General features: G+C 37.4%; 3 protein-coding genes across 5 annotated transcripts in view; all 3 read right to left on the bottom strand.

The window, feature by feature from the left end:
• LOC143864453 (disease resistance protein At4g27190-like) overlaps positions 1 to 1,608 on the bottom strand; it is a 2,415-nt gene extending 807 nt beyond the window's left edge. Inside the window, exons 1-2 of the mRNA XM_077375380.1 lie at positions 1,289 to 1,608; positions 266 to 1,146 (exon numbers count right to left, since the gene is read on the bottom strand). Coding sequence (XP_077231495.1) covers positions 266 to 1,146; positions 1,289 to 1,608 — 1,201 coding nt within the window. The remainder of the gene's footprint in view (positions 1 to 265; positions 1,147 to 1,288) is intronic.
• A 1,616-nt stretch (positions 1,609 to 3,224) lies between these two features.
• LOC143864317 (disease resistance protein At4g27190-like) lies at positions 3,225 to 7,214 on the bottom strand. 2 transcript variants are annotated; one of them, XM_077375227.1, is made up of 4 exons: positions 4,306 to 7,214; positions 4,162 to 4,217; positions 3,826 to 3,896; positions 3,225 to 3,708 (listed from the first exon to the last, which is right to left on the bottom strand). In XM_077375227.1, the coding sequence occupies exons 1-2, from the start codon at positions 7,059 to 7,061 to the stop codon at positions 4,163 to 4,165; spliced, it is 2,811 nt and encodes a 936-aa protein (XP_077231342.1). In that variant the 5' UTR covers positions 7,062 to 7,214; the 3' UTR covers positions 3,225 to 3,708; positions 3,826 to 3,896; position 4,162. The 2 variants fall into 2 exon arrangements, with proteins under 2 accessions (XP_077231342.1, XP_077231343.1); XM_077375228.1 differs by having other exon boundaries at positions 3,826 to 3,887.
• Positions 7,215 to 13,620: 6,406 nt separating this feature from the next.
• On the bottom strand, positions 13,621 to 19,925 carry LOC143864237 (putative prolyl 4-hydroxylase 3). 2 transcript variants are annotated; one of them, XM_077375136.1, is made up of 8 exons: positions 19,425 to 19,925; positions 19,244 to 19,328; positions 17,647 to 17,744; positions 17,449 to 17,546; positions 15,882 to 16,011; positions 15,285 to 15,472; positions 15,094 to 15,182; positions 13,621 to 13,776 (listed from the first exon to the last, which is right to left on the bottom strand). In XM_077375136.1, exons 1-7 carry the CDS (start codon positions 19,625 to 19,627, stop codon positions 15,109 to 15,111), a joined length of 876 nt encoding a protein of 291 aa, XP_077231251.1. In that variant the 5' UTR covers positions 19,628 to 19,925; the 3' UTR covers positions 13,621 to 13,776; positions 15,094 to 15,108. The 2 variants fall into 2 exon arrangements, with proteins under 2 accessions (XP_077231251.1, XP_077231250.1); XM_077375135.1 differs by lacking the exon at positions 13,621 to 13,776 and adding an exon at positions 14,430 to 14,904 and having other exon boundaries at positions 19,425 to 19,923.
• Between the last annotated feature and the right edge of the window lie 5,005 nt (positions 19,926 to 24,930).

The following is a 24,930-nucleotide window of genomic DNA, read 5'->3' as shown; positions in this document are numbered from 1 at the left end:
TTCTTGGTCATGACCACCTAAAGCTAAATCAGCGACGTTTAGCTTGAGAACCATCAACCAGTTTTGAATGAATACTCAGAAGCATCTAGGTTCCACCTTGTACCTGCACTCTATATATTCATATGCCCACCAGTGAAAGTATTTATTTATTTATTTGTTTTTTTTTAATGGCAAACATGGGTAAAAGTATCTACTAAACAAAGGGCAAATCTCCCAATCAAATGGTGCAAGATCACAAACAAGAAGCACAACTTGATTTTCTCACCTGGTAAATTATTATAACTCAGTCTGAGCGATGGGAACACCTTCTGATACATAACGTCAATAAGAGTTGGAGTAGAACTTTTTAGTTGTTGTAATGCATCTTTCCAAACAAGTATGTGTTGATCCCTTAGTGCCCTTCCAACAGTTACAATTGCTATGGGCAAACCCCCACATTCTCTGCCAACCTCCCTCACTAGAATTGGCAATTCAGAAACAGATGCTTTCTCTATAAACAATGCCCACGAATCTTCATCAGATAAGACTTCCAATTTTATTACTACTTGGCTCTCCATCACACGACATACATTTTCGCTTCCTGATGTTAATAAGATTTTAAGACCCCTATGGTCTTTTCCAAAGGGAATCGCTACTTGGTCAAGCTCTACTCGTTCCCACAAATCATCCAAGATCATGAGGAGTGTCTTTTCTTGTTTCACTCTCTTTGATAACCTACTTGCTCTAACAGATATGCTCTGTTCTTGGAATACCAAGCCTAATTTCTCTACTATCTCGTTTTGGAGTTCTTTTAATTCAAAGTTTCGGGACACTGTCACCATTACAACCTCATGAAAAAGCTTGTCTCTTTTCACTTGTGTGCCTACTTCTTTCACAAGGGTCGTCTTACCAACGCCTCCCATTCCGTATACCCGGATCATGTTGATATTCTCATCATGTAATGCTTTCATTACCTCCTCCGTAGCTGATTTAGTAGATGCAAAAGCTACAAAATCTGCAGCAGGTAACAATTCCATGCTTGGAGGAGGTACAATGTATGATACAGTAGAAAATTTTCCATCTAAAATGAGCTGATCAGCAACAGCTATCTTCCTTGTTATATCTCTACCTATCTTGTAGCGGGACTGCCATTTCTTAAAACATCTCCTGACCTCATATATTTGATTATCGTGGTTCAAGAATTTCCTTGCCGGTAGGGGTCCCCGCCAAACCCCAGCTTACTCATAAAAAAAAATGCAAAAAGAATTTCCTCGCATCCACTTCAAAGTTGTATACGTTTAGTAGCTACCAGTGTACTTCACTGATGATCACTTCTCCTCTCATATGCACTATTGATACCTGCCTTTCCACTTGGTTTTTCTTGGCATCTAATGTTTCAAATTTGTTGTTAAAATTCTCAATGACCAGTTCTCCTCTCATACGTGCTGTAGCTACCAGCATTTCCACATGGTTTTTCAGGTCACCCAATGTTTCAACTTTGTTCTTAAAATTCTCGACTATGCGCTTATAATGAAAAACATAATCAAATTGGCGCTTAAGAGGAAGAAATAAACACTTCCCCATTTCCACAATAGTTGAACCAGCAGCTCCTGTTAGGACAGCTTCCATTGTGTTTTCCAACAGATAAATGCGATTGGATGCAACAACAACAGCAGCAGCAGCAAGAAGGAGAAGGAGAAGGGTCTGTACCTTATCTTCGAAAAATGTACTCAATCCAAGTGTTCACACATGACGGAAAAAATAACAAAATCAAAAGCTAGAGAGAAGAGAAGGGTGTGTACCTTATCTTCGAGCAACTGCCTCTTGCACACTTTTTTTTTTCTTTCTGTGCACCAAATCAAACTGTTCATAGTTTGATTGAGCCATGGAAAGAAGGCAAAGTTCTCTCTTCATGAATATTGATGCCAAGTAATTTGGCCAGCTCAAATTTGTGGGGCTTCGAGTTTCAGTCTACTATGGGGCTCTGCCAGATGGACAGTCCAGATCCAGCTTCAAGCAATTTAAAAAAGGAAATGATATCAGCACAACCATGTTTTTATAACTGCACAAACTCAGCTTTTCTTTTCTAAGTGCCTTGGGAGAGCTTTTTGGGAACTGTCATAAATTTGAAAGCTCTTTAAATAATAAAAGACAAGATGGGTGAGTGCAATTATTTAAACATGGTTGTGCTGGTATACTTTCCCTTTAAAAAACTATATCGACTTTTTTTAATGGGACATTTTCTTCCCCACATGTTGACTATTGCTGTCCACCATCTTATTCAATAGATTATTGTTCATCATTTGGCAATTTTGGTTTTCCATTTTCTAGCTGCTTTTGCTGTCTTTTGCTTTCTTGGCTTTTTGTCTTGTGTTCCATGCATCAAAGATCAAACAAATTTAAAAATCTGTCTTTTACTCTATTCCCCATGTTACCCATGTTACTGGGTTGTTCATTATTCAATGCATATTATTCAGAGACTTTCTAGTCAATTCCGTGGCTCAAAATGGAATAATCTTGTTGAATGGAATCAAAACTAGACGTGTGTGTGTGTGTGTGTGTGAGAGAGAGAGAGAGAGAGAGAGAGAGAGAGAGAGATTTGGTTCTCCAGTATAATTGGATTGTAGGTGTTGTTAATTTGCAATCTGACTAGATCTACCAAGTACATGAATTATGGATTGTGGGTGAAATAAGTTATCATTCAGGCACGTTTGGCTACCATGATTTTTTCCCCTGGAATTTTAGCTTAGAAAAGCCTGAAAAACAAGGAAACAAAAAAACTATATCCAAAATATGATAGTTTAGATTCGGATTCCTCATTTTACTTGTTTTTAGCCACTTCTCATCCTCTACTCAATTAGCCAAAAAATTGAGCTCTCACCCAACAATCGAAGAAATAATTGAGCTCAACCGCAGTGGATTTCGTTGTCCTTAGCTTGTCTTTGTTTCCTGCATTTAGCCTCCTTTGGGTACCACAAAAATGTTTACCCTTCACTTTAGCATTCCTCTTGTAAAAAACATTATTTCAAGTCAATCTTATTTGTAAATTGACATTAAATCCACTTTGGAATCCATTAACTAAGACTGGTATGAAATTATTTATTACCGTTAATTATTTGCATTTAAGATTATATGCAGATAAGACTATGCATATGAGATTATAAGAAAATAAGTTTTATTGGTAACCAAGGATGCCTAAAGTTCACAGTTGTAAATGTATGGTGAATAAAAAGGAAAAAAACAGAGAGAAAAATAACAATTTGTAGTAGCATAATTTTTCACTGTTATGAAGATTTCTTACACCCTCTCCACTTCAACCCTCTCAAGTATCACCCTCTCCCTCCTCTGCCAATAAAAAAGAAAAAAGAAGAAAGAAGAAGAAAGATATAAATCCAACCTTCAAATTTGATCCGACAGCCAAAAGAACGCTTGCATTATTCCAAACACAATGAAGAGCATTTGATCAATCATGTTACACACAAACACAAGTTGCATTTAATCACACATTTTACTCATAGAGACACATGTTCAGGCACACATATACACAAAGCACGACCACATCTTTCATCCACTGCAGTCTCCTAATTGAGTAGAAGATGAAACATCTACCATTTGAATCTTCATTTTATAAATTAGGAAGCATTGCCATCATGAAAGCCATTTCCTCCCTAGTCTTTCTTATAACCCGATCACAACCATTACATGTAAGCTGAAAAGAGAGTCTTCAATCTGCAAATAACACAAGCATTAGCCTTATGTATTGTTCAAATAAAAAAAGAAGTGCAGAAAAATTAATTATAAACCTCTACAAGGGAAAAAAGGCAGTAGAAACTAAATTCAACTAACCATCAACTTGTAGTAAAAGTTACTGAAGTCATGCCATGTAGACAATGGTTGAGATCAGTCACCTGCGGTGCCTATCATAAATGGACGATGTTGAGAAATAAATAGAGGTATGACCAACACCAATTCATTGAACCAAATCAGGTTTTGAAATCCCAACTTGCAGGCAATTCAAATTGCTAGAATCAATTGATAAAACAAATAGTGGTGAAAGCATCTACTTAACAAGGAACTAAATCTCCAATCAAATGGTATGAGGAGAGATCAGAAACATTCATCTAGTGCAGCCCGATTTGCTCTAATGTAGCTGAATCAACAAACCAGGGAATCAACACTTGCCTTAAAGATATCCAGCCGAACTAGTTGAAGCTTTGCTTGGATTGTGCAACTGGGTGCTGAAAATAAAGACTTTTTCTGGATTAGAAACCAAACATGAAGAAACACATCAGAGGACGGAATGAAGAAAAGTATACATTATTTTACCTCTTGCGCTCTTTATAAAGGATTTGTAGGCGTGAGACAACGCCAACATCTTCCCATTCTAGCCCTTGAAACCATGCCTTTTCTCCTTCTATTGTTTCTAGTTTGGGTGCACTTTGAAGCCCCAAAGGAAGTCTCTTCAGCCTCGGACAAAGTTTTACAGTGATGCTTAGCAACGATGGGCAATCCAGAAGCACTCCATCTTGGCAGAAACTTGTCAAATAGGGCACATTTTCTATTGATAGAGACCTCAACTTAGGGAGCAAGCCCTTCTTATCCATCACTTGCTCCTTTCCTTCTGCCAATGCAACTATCTGCTTCATTCCATGACAATTAACTATTTCGAGTATTTCTAATTGTCGGAGACCTTGAGCAGCAAGAGTCACTGAGAATAGATCCTCAAAACCAAGGCAAATCGCAACTCTCAGCTTCCGTAGGTTCTCGAAGATTAGAAGCGAGTCGCCGACAATTCCCCTTAGGTTCCACATGTGATCAAGGTGACAACTAAACAACGATAGATTCTCGGTTCTTTGAATCAACTCTTTAACCCACGTAGAAATGGGCTTTGATGTTGTGATTTGCATGTTTGTTTGATAAGTCTTATCAAAGTAAGCAGGACTTCCCACAGTTATGCGAAACTCTTTTAGTTTTGCCCCTATTTTTCCTGGGACGAGAAATTCTCGGGACAGAAATTCCACATTGTCTATGTGAATATATAGACGACGTATAGAATAATGACGGATGATTCTCAGGGCACCAAATTCCCACCCACTAAAGCTATTTACCATGTATAACTCCTCCAAGTAAAATGGGGTCACGAAATGTTCGTGTACCTTTTTAAGATATATAGTATTCGACAAATCAAGGAGTTTTAGCCTACTCAGATCTAATCGAAACTCACGGATGCCAGATGACCTTAGACTAAGTACTCTGAGATTTTGCAATTTCCCGACCAAAGATACATCCGTTAAATGAATACACATGTCTAAACACAAAGTCTGAAGGCTCCTTAGAAATACCAGTGATGGTGGAAGTGATGAGATATGGGTGTTGCTTAGATCCAAAACATGAAGATTTTGCATCGAATGAAAGAAGTGGACTGGTATTTCTTTCAAATACCAATTGTTTTGCATTAATAATGTACTGAGTCGTGGGCAATTTGGCCGATCGGGGAGCCAATTAATATCACTACTCATGAATGATATCCTAGAACATTCTTCCAACCTCTTAGCTGTTGGCCACTCTGTCTCCCCCATACCAGCCTTTACTAGAAACCCGTGGACATCAGTCGATGCAATCGAAATACCCACATCTCTAATAACATCATGAATCTTTACCCATCTTCCTTTATCACCATTTGACAACAGGCAAGAAGCTTTAAGTGTTCGGACTAAGTTATTCACCCTATACCTTATTTCTTCCAAAGTGGCAGAATCATCAAGGAAAATATCTCCAAATGCATATCTTATCAATAACTTCACACTGACGTTATGGTTTTCTGGAAATATACAACAAAACAAGAAGAACAACTTGATTTCCCGCCCTGGCAAACTATCATAACTCAATTTGAGGGATGGGAACACCCTCTCATGCATGCCTTCAATATGAGTTGGAATAGACCTTTTTAGTTGTAGTAATGCATCATTCCAAACAAGTTGGTCCTGATCCCTTAGTGCCCTTCCAACAGTTACAATTGCTATGGGCAAACCCCCACATTCTTTGGCAACCTGCCTCGCCACATTTTGTAAATCAGTATAATCAACATCTCCCGCTTTCTCTCTAAACAACATCCATGAATCTTCATGAGATAAGACTTCCACTTTGATCACTGCTTGGCTCTCCATGGCACGACATACATTTGCACTTCGTGATGTTAGTAAGATTTTGAGACCCTTGTGATCTTTTCCATAAGGAATCCCTACTTTGTCTAACTCTACTCGTTCCCACAAATCGTCCAAGATCATGAGAAACGTCTTTTCTTGTTTCACTCTCTCTGATAACCTACTTGCTCTAACAGATATGCTCTGCTCTTGGAGTGCCAAGCCTAATTTCTCTGCTAGCTCGCCTTGGAGTTTTTCTAATTCTAAGTTTCGGGACACTGTCACCATCACAACCTCATGAAAAAGCTTGTCTCTTTTCACTCGTTTGCCTAATTGTTTCACAAGAGTCGTCTTCCCAATGCCTCCCATTCCGTATACCCCGACCATGCTGATATTCTCATCAAGTAATGCTTTCATGATTTCCTCCATAGCTGATTCAGTAGATGGAAAAGCTATAAAATCTGCAGCAGGTAACAATTCCATACTTGGAGGAGGTACAATGTATGATACTGTAGAAAAATTTCCCTCTATAATTTTTGGAGAAAATTTTCCATCATTAATGAGCTGATCAACAACAACTATCTTCCTTGTTACATCTTTACCTATTCTGTAGCGGGACTGCCATTCCTTAAAACATCCGTCCTCAGACGTTTGATTTAGTTGGTCAAACAAAGTCCTTGCATTGCCTTCAAAGTAAGTGGCGCGTCCGAGCCACAGCTCCACTCTAACCATGACCAGTTCTCCTCTCATACGTGCTGTAGCTACCAGCATTTCCAGATGGTTTTTCAGGTCACCCAATGTTTCAACTTTGTTCTTAAAATTCTCGACTATGCGCTTATAATGAAAAACATAATCAAATTGGCGCTTAAGAGGAAGAAATAAACACTTCCCCATTTCCACAATAGTTGAACCAGCAGCTCCCGTTAGAACAGTTTCCATTGTTTTTTCCAATGGATAAAAAAAACACAATTGGGTCTGTATACACTTTTTTTTTCCTTCTATGCAACAAATCCAAGCGTACACAGATATTGTGGGAAAAACAGAGAAATAAAGAGCTATTACATTCAAGGAGGGAAGAGAAGCGTGTGTACAGTGTACCTTATCTTGGAGCAATGGCCTGTTGCACACTTTTTTCTTCTTCTGTGCTACAAATCTAAATGCCCGCAGCTGATGGAGCCATTGCAATGAGACAAAGTTCACTCTTCATGAAGAAGAAAAGTAAATATCAACTTCACGTCTCTATTATTGAGGTCTGTTTGAATGGAATGAATCATCATACACCGTATATTTATTGGGATTTATCAGGGTTGCTAATTTGTGACTCATCATAGATAGGCCACCAACCAAAAATAACTATCAATAAACAGTTCTTACCATATGCAAAAGGGAAATGATTTTAGCACTCCACTCCTTTGATAAGTCACGAAAGCTTCTTGTGGTTTTGTGTTTAACTGGTATTGTCAAAGCTTTTGGGGAACGGTAAATAACCTTTTGACAGCCCTTTAAAGATGGGCCCCCTCTTCAGATAAATGCGCCCATTTGAAAGGAAAACAAAAGCAGGTACGGAAAATCTAATGTTTTCCGTTAAAAGTGGGCGCATTTATCCGGAGAGGGGGCGCATTTATCATCTTCCCCTTTAAAAACTGAAGGCCTTATGCTAAAATCATTTCCCTATGCAATTTTGAGAAATTATATGATAAAAAGGCCTTATGAACACATACTTATCATCCCATCCTTGATATTTGATCCAAGAGAAGCTCACTTTTTGAGGAGCGAGGAGCGATTGGAGCCTTTCATTTTTCCCGATTTTGATCCGGGCCGTTGGATCAAGATCGTCTTAGATCGGTCAAGTGGGTAGACCGAATGGTTCGGTCTAGTTGGGCCTGAGTTCGGGCCCAACGGTTGGCCCAGGAGGCCTAGGGGCTCCAATGGATAGTGCGTGAGCGGGTGCAATCTGAACCGTCGGATCGTGGTATAACAGCTAGTTGATGATGACCATTGGATTGTGTCTCTTCTACACAACGGTCAAGTTCCTAAAGGGTGCAATCTGCACCGTAGATGGGAGATCTAGCGGTTACGGAGTTGGAAGGGTTTTTACATAAGCCAACGGTCACTCCAGGATTGATCTGAACCGTAGAGACGCGATCTAACGGTCAGAATTCAAACCCGCTGCAAGGATGTCCAGAAAGGGTGTTTTCCAATGGGAAAAGCCACCAGAAGCTCTACAAAAACAGTAGAAAATACTCATTCTATACAGAGTTCGGATTTCTACTTTGATATACCCAAAATTGTTATTTCGAGCACAATTCTCTCTCTCTCTCTCTCTCTCTCTCTCTCTCTCTCTCTCTAATCCCCTACAAAGTTTATGTTTTACTGTTTTTGTTCAAGTGTTCTGTTTTCTGCAGAAACAAACACTTGTGTCTCAAATACTTGCAAAATTCAAAGGTGATTCAGGGCTTGATTCTGTTCAGTGCAAAACGTCGTCAAGCAATCGGTTTGGAACCGGGCTTCATTGTATCTTGGAGGCGAGTTTGTGGTCCCCTTTGCACACTACTGGTGGGGGCGAATATCGTCTTAAGGAGAGCGTTTATGCGCCTTGAAGCATCTTTTTATCTTCTTCTCAACCAGTATACAGTTTTTCTCAAACAATTGTTTGTCGTGTAGTATTTAAAGGGATTTCAGAGGATATTACGGTTCTCAAAATGCTTTTTAAACCCTTTAAATACTACATGGCAAACAAGTGGAGCGCATGTCTATTGAAACACTTGGCGCGCAGATATCATTTCCAAGTAGAAACATGACTAAAACTTTCCTAAAATAGTAATCCCGTAATATAACTATATTAAATCCGTAAAACGCCTATAACTTACCCAAGTCAAGCCCAAATCGCATAATCTTGGGCTCTTTAGATAGGTAATCGAAAAACCTTTCTAAAAACACCAAAATCAAGCTAAATAGACAAGTTTTGACGCCCCAAAAAAATACTAAAAATAAAATGACGAAAATAGAAAATAAAAAACAAAAGATTCGATCAACGCCGTACGTTCTACGTCATTCAGCCCCGCTTGAAGAAAACTCGACCTTGAGTTTAATGCCTTTGTACTCCAAATCCGATTTTCGGCGTTGCACAAACCTTCCATTAGTCAATTCCTTTTTCGTCTTTTATTGATACCTAGTATGAAGCTTCTTTTTTTTCTTTTTTGATAATAATCCCTTACATGAAGCATATCACCATGAAAATAGCTCTCAAAGGCACTCTCAGATTTGGAAGGTTGGTGCAACGCCGAAAATCAGATTTGGAAGACACTGGCCTAAACTCGACGTCGAGTTTTTTTTCAAGCGGGACTGAATGATGCAGAACACATAGAATTGATCAAATCTTTTACTTTTATTTTTCTATTTTTCGTCATTTTATTTATAGTAATTTTTTTATTTTTTTTGCATCAAAACTTGTCCATTTAGCTTGATTTTAGTATTTTTAGAAAGTTTTTTCGATTACCTATCTAAAGAGCCCAAGATTATGCGATTTAGACTTGTTTTAGCTAAGTTATAGGCAGTTTTAGGATATGGTAAATGACTATTACGGGATTACTAATTTAGGACATATTTCTTTCTTTTATTTTTGTTGCTTTAAATAGAAGATAGAGAATAATTTAAGAATAGCAACACCAAGATGAAGATCAACACCTTTCTACGGATGAGATTACTATTTCAGGATTATCTTAGAGATATTTCTTCCTTTTATTTTTGTTGCTTTAAATAGAAGATGAAGAATAATTGGTAGGCAAGTATTTATGGTTGCTATTCTTAGATTTTAACTCTCTATATTATGCAGTGGCATGAGGAAAGAAAGATAGATTGAATAAAGTTTCTTTCACGTGGGTTTTCACGTGTTATATTGGAGTTTTTCTCGAAATCGTGGCATGGGTTTTCAAGCCCCCAGGAGATTATTTTAGTCGATTCTTGTGTTGATCTCCATCTTGGTGTTGCCGCTCTACGCTCCCTGGGTCAGTAATGATCCAGAACACATGGCGTTGATCAAATCTTTTATTTTTTATTTCTTATTTTCGTCATTTATTTGTGGTATTTTTTTGGGACGTCAAAACTTGTCTATTTGGCTTGATTTTGGTGTTTTTAGAAAGGTTTTTCGATTACCTATCTAAAGAGCCGAAGATTATGCTATTTGGACTTTATTTGCTAAGTTATATGCAGTTTTAGGATTGGTAAGTGTCTCATACGAGATTACTATTACTATATGGTTACTCGGGTCGGGTTCGGGATGGCCTCAACTCGACCCAACCCGACCTGGGTTTTACCCCTAGGAAATGGTATGATTACGGTTAATTTAAGGGGATACTACCATAAATTGAAGGCCCTCTAAGTAAAAAATTAATTGGTTTAGTTCAAATAGTTTTTTTTGTGTAAAAGAGGTAAGAACTTATAGTAATATTTTTCCTTTCCAAACTGTCCCAGAAAATTCCTGGAATCCAAGCAGAGCCCAGCTTATGAATCCAGTCAAGTAAAGGGGACAGAAGTGGGCCAAGACTTCTAGAAAGGAACACAAAGTCAAAAATTAGTTTCTTTTTCTCAGCAATTGATTACTGCGACCAAAGCCAAAATATTTCTTCACCTAATCTCCAAAAGATCCCTAATAATTTTAATCAGAAGCAGCCACGAAGAAGCCTTTGTGGACTTGCCCACGAGGTAATATATCTTTATTGTTTTTCGTCCTTGTTTTTGGATTGCGGGAAAGAATTGTCGGCAGAATTTTTTTTTCCTAATAAAAAAGAGAAAACGGTTCCTACACACATGTAGATAAGTTATCTACACACTAGCTTAAAATACAGTGGGGGCCACATTATTTGGGTGATCCAAACCATTCATTTTTAAGGCCCTCTCATAGATAGGGTGTCCACAAAAAATCAGATCCATAGGATCATCCTAACCATTCGAACTTTGGAGGCAAAAAATGAACTAATTTGTGAAGGTTTAAAGACATCCATTTTACCTCCACAAATCGTAGGGTTGGGATGATCCTATGGATCTGATTTTTTGTAGACACCCTATCTATGTGAGAGCCTTTAAAATGGATGGCTTGGATCACCCAAACAATGTGGGCCCCCACTGTATTTTAAGCTAGTGTGTAGAGAACTCTCTACACATATGTGTAGGAACCGTTTTCTCAATAAAAAATTATGTTTCCCTAATTTATAGTATATCTTTTTAAATGGAAGGTCTCTCTAGATAAGAGTTCCAACTGCATTGGTAGGAGTTACTTTCTTTTTGTGTGACCAAACAATGGAAAAGCAAGAAATTTTGGAAAAGTTTTTATTTTCTAAAAAAATCCTACATTCCAAACAGGCCCTAAATACATTTTTTTTATAGAAATTCTGTTTTAAACTTGAAGAATTTTCCTATTCTCAAAGAAAATATCAAACCTACTAGACCCTGGAAGTTTTTCCACAGAATATTATTTCTATGGAAAAATCCATGACATTTTTCTCTAGACCCAAACAACCCTAAAGTCAAGTTTCCCTCTTGACAAATAACATATGAAAAGTGGGTCATTTAGGCCCTTGTTTGGATTGCAGGAAAAAATTTATCGTGGAAAATTTTTTCTAAGGATTTTTTATTTCCATGATTTAGAGGGAAATTATATGGTTTATGGCTTATTTAGAGGAATATCATTATAAATCAATGCTCCATGTGAATAAAGATGTTGAACTAGTGGAGGTTCAAGTTACTTTTTTTCCTGAAAAATACAAAATTCTGAAAACTCTTTTGTTCCAAACTTGTCCAGAAAAATAGACCGAAATAGTCTATTTTTCCGCGAAATAGTCTTGGATTTGGTAAGCCTGTGAGATACTGGTTTTTGTTTCCGCGAAAAATAGACAGCCGGAGATAAAAGAAGGAAAATGGAATAAAAAAGAATTAGGAAATCTCTAGAGAAGGTGAAGAAGGCTATGGAAATCCCAATTTGGTATCATCTCATGGACCCTCGGGTGCCTTTCCATAGTGAAATGTACCCTTTCAAGGCACCCGATCAACATAGGCTGCCAAGGGAGCTCTGGAAAGGCATGCAACTCCACTAATTAAACGGCTAAAATTGTCAAATTGTTGCTATTTCCCTTCTTAACTTGGTCATTATCAAGGGAGCTCTGGGGCTTCCATAATGTGCAGTCCCTCCACAGATAAGAGAATTAGGATAATCCTATGGAAATGATTTTCAGAGTACAACCTATTTACGTTTTGGCTCAACAAATGAACGGCTAGGGTCCTAAAAGTGTCCCCACTGCACTTTTTGAAAAATACTGGACTTCAAGCACGCACAGCCACACACCATATAAAATCTCATTAGATTTCACGCAGGTAAGACTATATGCAAATAAGATTGTAATAAAATAAGTTTTATTAGTATCCAAGGATGCCTAAAGTTCCCAGTTGTAAATCTATAGTGAAACTCTTAGGAGCCGTTTGGATACGCGGATTTTAGAATCTTGGATTTCCTCCAAGTCGTAGATGGGAGACGAGAGAAGGAGACCAGCCGTTGTTTTCTATTTCCTCGCCCTTCTTTACGTCAGCAAGAGAGCAGAAAACATCTCATGATACCAGGTTTTAGAAGTCTCGGGATATGGGAGAGATTTGTAAAACCCGGATTTCTTACTTAAAATCTAAGATTCTAAAGAGAAGTGAAGCAGTCGGTCTCCTTCTTCTCTCGTCTCCTAACTACGATTTTGAGGAAATCTAAGATTCTAAAATCCGTGTTTCCAAACGGCCCCTTTTGTTTTTTTAACCCGGAATTTTGCACTACGACGGACCCGAAATTTTTATTAATACTTAAAAGAGAGAAGCACTGTTTTGTGAGAAACCTATGCAGACTGGACTCAAAACTAATAAAAAGCAGATCTACATCAGATAAAAATCGAAATATGATATAAGGAAAATCTATCGACCTCATATTGGTAAGGCCAATCTATCACATCTGCTCGCTACTCTCTCTACTTAGGGAAGATCCTCCACTTGTAATACTACCTGTTACTGCCTGTTATCTTGAGTAAAATGCCCTACGTCAGTCGTACAGTTTGCCTCCGATAAATGTGAGTTATGGTTGGAGAGAGATCTGCATTAGCTCCTTAATCTCATTGCAAAAGTACTTGTGAAAGAGGAATAGAGAGGTGGTGAGAGAGAGAGAGAGACTTAAGGCGGTGAGTGAGAAGAGGGGTTTGGAAAATAAAGAAAAATCATGTTTTAAATAGGAATTTTTTTTCTTATTTTTTCCAGCCCCAACTCATGCTGTCCTCGCTCACCACGCCCTCAAATCCATCACTCCCTTGCCTCTGTCTTGCACTAGGTAAACAAATACTCCATGAAATATTTTTTTCATAGTTGCCAAACATGCCGGATAAGTGATTTTTTTAAGGAAAGAGTAGCTCTTATGCCATGCTCTTATCCAACAAACTGTAAAAACATACTGACAAAATGGTGTTTGAGGGATACTATGGAGAAATTTTATATTGCGCCCAACAAATGACTAGTTCGGGTGTGCAAACAATATAGTCCCCACTGTATTCTTTTTAAAATACGAAGACTTGCGTGCAGACCATAGCTGTTGGAGTGGGAGCGAGCGCGAAAAGCGATGCCGGAAGCGAAGAGTCTAGAAAGGAGAAAATATGTGAAGAGAAGTAAAAGAGAAAATGCATGAGAAGCATCATTAAAAATCAACATGAAGCATGTGAGAAGTCTCAATTAAACTGAACTAAGTACATAAAAAATGTATGATTGTCGTAGATTAGGAAGGGTTAGTATAGGTAAGGATTACAAGTAGAAAAGAAGACTTCATGGCTGATTAGAATTACAAGTTTTAAGAATTTACAGTTTCACATGTTTTATGTTTTATTCGTATAGATTAAATTTTAAAGTTTTTGGACAAAGATCCACATAATTTCCATTTGAAACTTAAGATGAGTTTTCAAATTTTAAATGCACGAGAAAATATTCTTTAGGGAAGAAATGATCACCTAAATATGAAGCGTCAATTAAGAAGAAACGCATAGGAAGCATCTGGCTTCCCCTAAATTTGAGAAGAGAGAAGAACATAGCTTTTGAAGAGGGCTTCCGGGGAAGCGAGCTTCCCATCCAACTAGGAAGTTTCCAATAACTATAGTGCATACACCATATAAAAACTCCTATTTAGATAAAATTTTCAGTTCAGCAATCTAACCCTAGAGGCAGTTCAAGGATAAATGTAAATTGAATCCATGTTGTTTCTGTGTAAAGCACTTGATAGGGGTGCCTGAAATAAACAAGTACAAAACAGACAGCACTCTTGCATAATATCTGGTACTCCACCTAGACAGTTAACCACACAATGATTTAAATGCAATTTCCATTGTCAGCACAACAAAGAGTAATCCTAGGGAAGAGAGAAACTACAACGAAAGGAATGCATGAATTACATTTCATCTGTATGTTACTTCCACCACCCCCATCAAATCTATGTTATTCATTCTGTATCACAGTACCGCTGGGAACCGCTAAGATCCCGGCAATGGGTTTTCAAAAACCCAGTTTTTATTCTTTTAGAAGAAGAGTGGACGCCCCAAATTGATACTAGTTAGCAGATATAGTTTTTCAAAATTGAAGGTATGAAGGCCCCCGAAAGAGATAAAGAATACACCGCGCAGTTGATTTGGACTGCATCGCTCTGGTTGAAATGCTATAATAAGAAGGTTTTCACACTATAATAACCAACATGAGCAGTCATCTTTATACCCTGGTAAGCCTGAAGTAGAAAAGGAAATTTCATGACCATGAAGGCAAAGAAAATGGTGCTGCAGGAAATAAAAGTGAAAATGGGGCTTATTTTACACTATTCCCATTATGTAAAAGTAACAGGTGTTTAACTGGGAGTAGTGTAAAATAAGCACTTCAGATTTTCAAAATAAACTTCTTGTGGTTTTAAAGTAAATACCTCAATGGTAGTAAATTAAACTTTGTACTCATTGACATGAAGCCACTTCGTAGATGACCATTTATTCCCACTAATCACAGGGCAACCACCTGGAAGGAAATCAGAAAAGAGAGAACAACTCACAAAATTAATAATGATCAAAGACCTGAATTTGGAGCTATTATTGGTTAGATGATGAAGAAATAACAGACCATGCAAACTCAATGGATCTAAAGAGGCATCAGGCCTCATGCTCCAGAAAAGCAGTGCATCCCCCATTCTTGGTTTGACAGAAATGCCCTTTTTTGCACATTCAGATAACTCATTCCAGCCCAGAACAGAGCTACTATTTACTTTGGCAGAGGGAAACACTGTCTCACCGCCTTCTTCCACATCAGAGCTGCATCAATAGAATGTAAGAGAGGAAGAATCAGAGAGGGACTCTGTATGATGCTATGTCACAAATATCTCCGATAGTTTCAAAATATCGCGTTTTATCACGACATTTTGATAAAACGACAACATCCTGAAATAATCCCAAGATTTTAAAAAGATAGCGATATTTTCATTTTTATCAATAAAATATCGCGATATTTTGATTTTATATTTTTCGCTAAATTTATATTTTTATATATTTTTAAATAATTTTATTTTTATCATTTTTTCCAAATAAAAACTCGAAAAAAAATATATATCCTGAGATTTTCCTTTGCCGAGAAATTCCCAAGAATGATATTTGTGACATGTGTATGATGTAGAAGCTGAGAGGCACTGTCAAAAAAAATACATGGAGGGAGTATAATTCATACAGGTACATAAGAACAGTAGCTATCCGCTGACCCCCATTCTTAGTATTGAATTCATCAACGAAGTAATCAAAGTGAGGCTCGTATTTCTGTCCAACTTCATAGTGGAGAATCTGAAGCCCCTCCCCGTGCTCTGTAAATTGCAGCACTGGCTTTAGAAGCAATTTACTTAGAAAGAAGAATAAAAGACAATGTGCACGATGAAGGTACCCAGTTGAAAATTGTGAATAAAAGTTAAACTTGAAAGAAACTGTAACTATCATTAAGGTGAGTGAATTAAAGCATAGGTTGGAACTCTATGGTATAGCCCTGTGTTGATGCATGTCAAATTAAGGAAACACAGCAAAAATCATATGAGCTTTCAAGCATGGTAATAGTAAAATGAATGTCGAAAAATATTTCCACCAATAAAATGAAAAAGAATCCATTGAGCAGAGTATTCATAGATAGAAGCCTGTAGATTTGATGTGCATATGCTCCATAACACTTGTTCTTAGACTGAAACGAACATTGTTTGAGACAAATGGGATTGAAGGATTCAGAGTCAGAATTTAAAGGATGTGTTTTTAGTTGTTCATTCTAATACAACAGTAGGTTGAAGCTTCAATATCAGTTGAACTTAAGTTGTATACGTTTTGATTCTCCCAGGTTTCCCTCTCAAGGGCAACTGGCATACGATGTGGCAACAACACCATGAATACTACAAAGGCTTACGTTCTGATGTAATGGAGCCAAGTATAAAGCTGTAGTACTCTCCACGGGTTGCCCCTTTCATGACTCAGAACACGTGACGTAGTGGCTGCTCTTATACCAAATGTTATGTACCTCACCAATACGCCAAAAGCCCCAGAGCTGATGGAACGTGTTAGATTAAGCCCTTTAAACATGCCCCTACCTGGCTGGGTCCCACCAGGTCCCATACCTGGGAAGGCCCCCGCTTGGGACCTTTAAACTATCTTTGTCCCTTCCAGTTTAGAAGTTTTGGCGCACAACCTTCCCTCAATAAAATCTCGTGGTAGAATTCACAACAAAGTCGCAGGTACTACTAGTATGTTGAAAGTCTATCTGACAAATTGTTGACATCTGTTACCCTCCAAAGCTCCCAGCCAAAACTTTCACTTCTTCTATCTTAGGTGAAAACAGTTTCAGACTCAACGTGCGATGGTTAATGGCTGCCAGTGTCATGACAGCATTTTACACAATTTACAACAGTTTCAGTCACATGCATCTGAAACAACCCCTTTCGAGAAGTTATCATCCAAGTGAAGAACAAAACTGTACATCTGCAGCACAAACATCAAAAGCTTATCCATTAAGCTTCTCATTGTATATAAAAACAACACCAGAATCCATTCTCCACATGCTATATTGGGTAGTTTTCATTGTCTTCAAAACCATAAACCAATGCCACATTCATCCCACAACTAAAAACTAAAAAGAAACGAAATGGTTTGGCCACCAATAACCGAAGCTTCAATAGTTCCACCAATCTAATTTTTTCATGTTGCCTTTCAAAAAAATGAAAGAAGGAAAATGATGATTCAATATGGGTACTACCCCATCCGCATACCTACAGGTAAAAAGGTGAAATCTGCTATCCTTTTCTCAATGTCCCTGATGATCTTATCGCGTCCTCTCTTGAGAAACATTCCTGAGCTTGTGCGTACCCTTCACAACAGAAGCTTATGTTAATATATTTTCAATGAAAAGCAATACATTTTCTACACTCGATTTGAACTGCAATAATAGAGAGGTGGGAAATGCAAACCTGCTGTCTTTACTCCGACCAGTCGCACTATCAACAACAGTTGACTTTTCCATGTGCGGCTTGGCAAGTTCAATAAGATACTCACATTCATCCTTTGACTGCTCAAGAACAAACCAAAATCAGTACCTTCCAATCTCTGACAGAACTCAATCTCTGCTCAAATAAACAATCAGCAACTTGAGAAACAGAAGAGATACACTTTAAACAGATTGAAATGTCGCAGGCATGTTAATAGTCTACAAATTATATCATCCAGTTGAATCCCAACACTTGCACTAACTACTGTAACCAAAAGGATGGAAATAAGAATTTATTAAACCAATCAAAGTAAAATGAACTGAGGAAATAACTGCAACAACTTTCTAATGTCCTCGCAAGCAGCCATCATGTTTATTGGAGGTATTGCCTATCAACGGGAAACTTTTAGAACCACAAAATGCCAATCACATATAGGGGGCTGATATTCGCCCAATCAGATGTTATGAAGAGAATCAACAATGAAGGACTTTTATTGGGTGAAGTGGACCCATATTTACACACACACCAAAAAACGGCCTATATGCTATAGTTTATCAATGTCAGGTTGAGATTCCAAGCAACCCCAAGTTACCTAGCTCATTACATATATTATACAACTTGGAAAGCAAATCCTATTGGCTGTTATGTTATTCAATTTAAGGGTTTATATACAAGCATTCTTTAGTAAGCACACAAATTTCCAGTTCTGTTCTTTTGGAATGTTACCCTAATCACAAAGGGTGACAATTCTCTCCCATTATCAGACAACTTGGAAAGCAAATCCCATTGACTGTCTTATTATTCAATTTAAGGGTTTCTATACAAGCATTATTTAGTAAGCACACAAAATTCCCAATCTGTTCTTTTGGATATTACCCTAATCACAACGGATGACAATTCTCCCGCATCTCTTCTGTCCTTTTCTTCCACATTCTGCCTCATCTGTTAATGATTTTCAGTTAATATCTAAACTTCCAACCATCCTAGATCTACACAGCCATAGTCCTTTCTGCAACTTGATTACAGCAATCAGAAGCTCATATCTTTCCAGAATTCAAACACGCAACCATGATAAAGACATCCAACTCAAATTCAACAAAGATTTTCATAAAACCACAACAAATTAAAAAAAAAAAAAAAAAAAAAAAAAAAAAAAAGCCTCACACATAGCAGCAGATCAATCAGATATTGAATAAAGAGGAACAATCCATCAAGAATCTATATTATAGAACCTCATTTGGGCAGAGCATAAAGAGGCTGTTTGGATACAATGATTTTATAACCCTGGATTGTAAAATCCTGGATTTTACAAGCTAAAACCTAGATATTAAAGCTAAAACCTGGATTTTGTAAGGTAAAACCATGATTCTACATTTTTAGGAGTGCCCAGGTTTTACCTTACAAAATCCAGGTTTTACCTTATAAAATTCAGGTTTGAGCTTATAAAATCCAGGTTTCAGCTTATAAAATCCAAGTTTTAGCTAATAAAATCTAGGATTTTAAAATCCTGGATTATAAAATCCACGCATCCAAACTGCTTGAAAGAAAATACCAAAAAAAAAAAAAAAACAAAACGCACCAGGAAATTGTGATAGATAAACGCTCTCGGCTCCCACGAAATAATTTCCGTCCACTGTTCTCCTCTCGGCCCTAACTCAACGCCTCTACAAAAAACAAAAATTCCAACGCGCAGATTAACAGATCAATCTCTAAATTTATAAAAGAACCTCCTAAAACACATCAGATTCGAATTCACATACCTATCAGTACTCGCCTTCAAAACAGCATTTAGATCGACTGCCTTTGGAGAATCGTTGGCTGTGTTGAGAGGGAGAGAGAGAATTCCGAGTGCGAGGAGCATAAGAAGAACGAGAGAGAGCGTGAGGAGCATCGTTAAAATGAGAGTCATAGAGGAAGATCTCCTGCTTGGGATGATTCGAGAATGCCGGCCGCCTTTCGCCATGGAAGCTCAACGAGAACGGAAAAAACCCTAACCCTAGAGATCGATTCAAGAAGAAGAGAGAAGGATAAAAAAACCCTAGAGATTGACTAAAGAAGAAGAAGAAGATCGGTTCCTGTTTAGAGAGAGAGAGAGAGAGAGATTTGTTACGTTTTTTGTGTTTAATGGAGATGATTTTTTAACTCCCTCTTTAAGATTATGCGCCCCCTGTTTCACGTGAAATGTGGGCAGATTTTAACGCTTTTTTATGTGAGATACGAAAGATTTTGTTTTTATTTTCCGAGGAAACAATTTGTCAACTGATCGGCCTGCAAGCCTGCAAGCAACTTCGTTCCTGTGAATGTATTATTAAATGATACCGGTATTTATAAGGAATTTACGAGAAAGGCCTCAATTTTTGTATTTTGGGGCGGTGATAAATCCACCCCCTGCAATGATGAATTCACCCAATATTTTTAAAAATGGACCTGTAGGATGATCCAAACCGTCCACTTGATGGGCCACAATGTAAATAGGTTGTGCCCAAAAATCATTTCAATAGGATGCCCCTGACCCCAACCGGAGGATTATCTATAGAAGATAATGTGAGTCCCTCCTTAGATCGGAGGGTTAGAATCATCTTATGGTAATGATTTTTAGGGCACAACTTATTTATGTTTTAGCCCATCATCAAATGGACAGTTTGGATCGTCCTATGGTGTGGGCTGTATAGTCCATTTTAAAAAATAGGGGTGATTTCATCGTAGAAGGGGGTGAATTTATCACTTCCCTTTTTTATTTATTTCCATTTTCCAGTAGTCATTCGATGATTATAGTGTCATTAATTGATTGTTAGAGAAAATGAAAAGACAAGTTGTGGGTTTGGGTAAAGGAATTATGTAGAAAGGCCCATTTGGCAAGAAGCACAAAGTAAGCCTTGTTTTGGGCTTTTGGATTGGCTACGGCCCAAAAATCAAGTTAATCATCCCATTGCAGTATCAAATAATTTGTAATTTTTCTTGATGAAGATGGACGGGTCAAAAACTATAGGCCTGTTCTTCAAGGCTTCTCATTGTTTTTCTAAAAATTGGGCGGAAACAGGATAATGAGAATCTTCTGAAGTCTCCCGAAGCCAAACTGAATCTTTTGGATTTTTTTCATTCTCCGGAATGGAAAATCCGCATAAGCCAGTTCCACATTCAATGATTAAAGCTACACATTTTTAGATGCTGGGATTACATGATTGGCGTGATTTTTGTATCATGGATTATCCAAAGCAAGGCCCATCAGATGAACGGTTCAGATCAATCAAAGGCAGGACCCACCGTGCCATAATTCGTGCGCCTTGTTTTATTAAAATGCGATCTCACTTAAGCATTCCTCATCTTCTAATAATCAATATAAAGTATGGAACTAACTTTTATAAAAAATTTAAACTGAAGTTGGGCTTGGGTGTTGAAACTTGAAAGCCCATCATGGAATATAGGCCTTTGCCTCAATATCGAGTGGCATTGCCGTCCTTATCAGTTTTATTTATGGGCATTTTTGTCATTTTGTGTCGGTCTTGTTTTTATTTCTGCGGCTGCTGCCCAAAGTTTTCTAAAATCCGGAGTAGGTGGTTGAAAACTCGAAAACCGCTTTGTCGCTTCAGAAGATTTTTATTCGTTTTTTTTAATGGAAAATTCGGCGTTTATGGTGGATGAAAAAATATTTCCACTCTCAAAGGAAAATTGCAAACATAATTGACCCTGGATTTTTTTTCCCTGAATTATTCCCTCTCTCTCTCTCTCACACACACACATAGGAAAATGCTTTTTCTACCGCTTGTTGCACATCTACAAACGAGAAAACGGTTCCTACACATATGTGTAGAGAGTTCTCTACACACTAGCTTAAAATACAGTGGGGTCCCACATTATTTGGGTGATCCAAGCCATCCATTTTAAAGGCCCTCACATAGATATGGTGTCTACAAAAAATCAGATCCATAGGATCACCCCAACCCTACGATGTGTGAAGGTAAAATGGATGTCTTTAAACCTTTACAAATTAGTCCATTTTTTGCCTCCACACTTCGAATGGTTAGGATGATCCTATGGATCTGATTTTTTGTGGACACCCTATCTATGTGAGGGCCTTAAAAATGAATGGTTTGGATCACCCAAATAATGTGCCCCCCAATGTATTTTAAGCTAGTGTGTAGATAACTTATCTACACATGTGTAGGAACCGTTTTCTCATATATATATATATATATATATATATATATATATATGAGAAAACGGTTCCTAAACATATGTGTAGAGAGTTCTCTACACATTAGCTTAAAATACAGTGGGGGCCCACATTGTTTGGGTGATCCAAGCCGTCCATTTTAAAGGCCCTCACATAGATAGGGTGTCTACAAAAAATCAGATCCATAGGATCATCTCAACCCTACGATTTGTGGAGGTAAAATGGATGTCTTTAAACCTTCACAAATTAATCCATTTTTTGCCTCCACAGTTCGAATGGTTAGGATGATCCTATGGATCTGATTTTTTGTGGACACCCTACCTATGTGAGAGCCTTAAAAATGAATGGTTTGGATCACCCAAATAATGTGGCCCCCACTGTATTTTAAGCTAGTGTGTAGATAACTTATCTACACATATGTGTAGGAACCGTTTTCTCTATATATATATATATATATATATATATATATATATATATATATATATATATATATATATATATATATATATACATATGAGGAAAGTGAAGCTACACCACCGGTGTAGCTAACTTAGCTACACCGCCGGCTTAAAATACAATGGGCCCACATTGTTTTGGTGATCCAAAGAATTCATTTGATTGGCCCTCACATAGATAGGGTGTCCACCAAAAATCAGCTTCATAGGATCATCCCAACCCTACGATTTGTGGAGGCAAAAATGAACGTGTAAAAACCTTCACAAATTTGTCCATTTTTGCCTCCATAGTTTGAAGGGTTAGGATGATCCTATGGAGCTGATTTTTGGTGGACACCCTATCTATGTGAGGGCCAATCAAATGAATGGTTTGGATCACCAAAACAATGTGGGCCCATTGTATTTTAAGCTGGCGGTGTAGCTAAGTTAGCTACACCGGTGGTGTAGCTTCACTTTCCTCATATGTATATATATATATATATATAGAGAGAGAGAGAGAGAGAGAGAGAGAGAGAGAGAGAAGAACAAGAAGAAATTATCTAGTGAGACCCAATATAAGTTCTCTTATGTTGCATTCAGAAGCCCACATTGTCCCAATATGCAATGCTTTCAGGTAATTCGCCGCTGATCATTGTTCGAAAGGGCAAATTGGAATCTCACACCATCACTGTTTGTCTCTACAAACCAGGTGTTCCGTCTTTGGTATTTACAAAGAGAAACAACCACCCATCATATGAAACGACATAACTAAATATTAATATGCAACAAATTCATGGGCATCAAATGCACCATGGCAGATACAAAAAAAATACAGAGAAGGAAAACACACAGGAATAAACATTCCACTAAACGGCAAAAAGAAAAAATCTAATGAGAACCAGTTTATCAACTTGGGAAGAAAAGGCACATTTCCCAAGCTGGTAGGGATCCCCCTTAAGCTTCTCCACAAGCATAAATCCACACTTCTTTCAAATGCAGCTTTGGTATTTACAAAGACAAACAAGCCACCCATAATATGAAACAACATAGCTATATATTAATACGCAACAAATGACGCATTGCTATGCAATTTACACGTACATGCATTTTCATGGGCATTCAAATGCACCATGGTAGAAACAAACAATATCCAGAGGGACAACACATCAAGAAAGATTCCACTAAGCGGAATCAGAACTAGTTTATCAACCTAGGAAGAAAAGGCTCATTTCCGAAGCTTGTAGAGGGGGGGCTTAAGCTTCTCCACAAGCATAAATCAAAACTTCTCTTAAAATTCCAGCTACAAAAGACCAGAACCCTATCAATCCAGAACAATTTCTTTGAACAGACTATCCTAACTATACCTATCAGGCAGAATAGATTTTGTGGCCCTTCTGCTAACGGACAGATTTCTAAAATCAAAGTGATGATGTCCTTCTAATCATTAGGATGGTGAAGAAAAACAAACTTGTATACACAAGCCACTATTCCAAAGATTAACCATACTTGATTAACAAGAAAGAAAGACTCCCAATCACAAACAATAATCCACATATACTTAAACATTCAAAAGAAATAATAATAATTTTTTAGAATCTAAACAGCAAAGCCACAGGCCCACCACAAATTCATGAAATGTGAACCATTACTACTGCAAAAACAGACAATCAACCAATTCAACATCTTTCCCTATAAATACTCAGAATCCACACATTCTACAGTTATACAGATAAAAAAAGGAACAGAAAAAAGAAAACAACTTGAAAGAAAGACTCCCAATCACTAACAATAATCCACATATAGTCTTAGGGCCTGTTCGTTTAAGATTATGACAACCGAATGTGAGTGCTAAACTGATTATTGAACTAAAATTTAAACATAATTTTGAGTCCAATAATAGGTTTGGCACTCACAACCGGTTGTCATAATCTCAAACGAACAGGGGCTTAACATTCAAAAGAAAAACCCAATAAACTTTCATAATCAAAACAACAAAGCCAAAACACATTCATAAAACGTCAACCATTACTGCTGCAAAATACAGACAATCAACTAATTCAACATCTTTCCCTATAAATACTCAGAATCCAAACAGTCTACAGTTATAACGATCAAAAAAAGAAAAAAGATAACAGCTTGAATAGCATGTATCTTTCAACGCTGCAGAAGAATGATCTAAAAAAAAAAGCAACAAAAAGAGAGAGTCAAAACCAAACCCTAAATAGGCAACTAATTCAACATATTTCCCTATGAATACTCAGCATCCACACATTCTGCAGTTATACTAATCCAAAAACAAAAACAAAACAACTTATATATATATATATATATATATATATATATATATATATATATATATATATATATATATATATATATATATAATGATCTCATAAAAGAGCAACAAAAAAAAAAGGAAGTCCAAAAAGAACGAAACCCTAAATAGGCACATATCTCTTCACCAATTGCACGGCCGTAACCACCGCTCCAATCATAAACAATCTCTTTGAATATCCTACCTACACCTATCAGGCAGAATAGATTTTGTGGCCCTTCTGCTAACGGATGAATTTCTAAAATCAAAGTGATGATGTCCTCCTAATCACTAGTCCAAAGATTAACCATATTTAATTAACAAGAAAGAAAGACTCCAATCAC

This window comes from Tasmannia lanceolata, unplaced genomic scaffold (assembly GCF_043159265.1).
Source record: "Tasmannia lanceolata isolate RefF3 unplaced genomic scaffold, GAP_Taslan_0.1 ptg000048l, whole genome shotgun sequence".
Taxonomy (NCBI): domain Eukaryota; kingdom Viridiplantae; phylum Streptophyta; class Magnoliopsida; order Canellales; family Winteraceae; genus Tasmannia; species Tasmannia lanceolata.
The sequence above is the reverse complement of the archived record's forward strand: the minus strand, read 5'-3'. Positions and strand labels throughout refer to the sequence as shown.

What these genes read in the sequence shown, in the direction of transcription:
- LOC143864317 (XM_077375227.1), bottom strand. Translation starts at nt 7,061, where the DNA reads ATGGAAACTGTTCTAACGGGAGCTGCTGGTTCAACTATTGTGGAAATG. An exon ending in CTTTATAAAGAGCGCAAGAG is followed by an intron (nt 4,218 to 4,305) that starts GTAAAATAATGT and finishes CTTTATTTTCAG; the next exon opens with CACCCAGTTGCACAATCCAA.
- LOC143864237 (XM_077375136.1), bottom strand. Translation starts at nt 19,627, where the DNA reads ATGGCGAAAGGCGGCCGGCATTCTCGAATCATCCCAAGCAGGAGATCT. An exon ending in TTATCTATCACAATTTCCTG is followed by an intron (nt 17,745 to 19,243) that starts GTGCGTTTTGTT and finishes GTTCTTGAGCAG; the next exon opens with TCAAAGGATGAATGTGAGTA. An exon ending in GCTACTGTTCTTATGTACCT is followed by an intron (nt 15,473 to 15,881) that starts GTATGAATTATA and finishes CTATTGATGCAG; the next exon opens with CTCTGATGTGGAAGAAGGCG.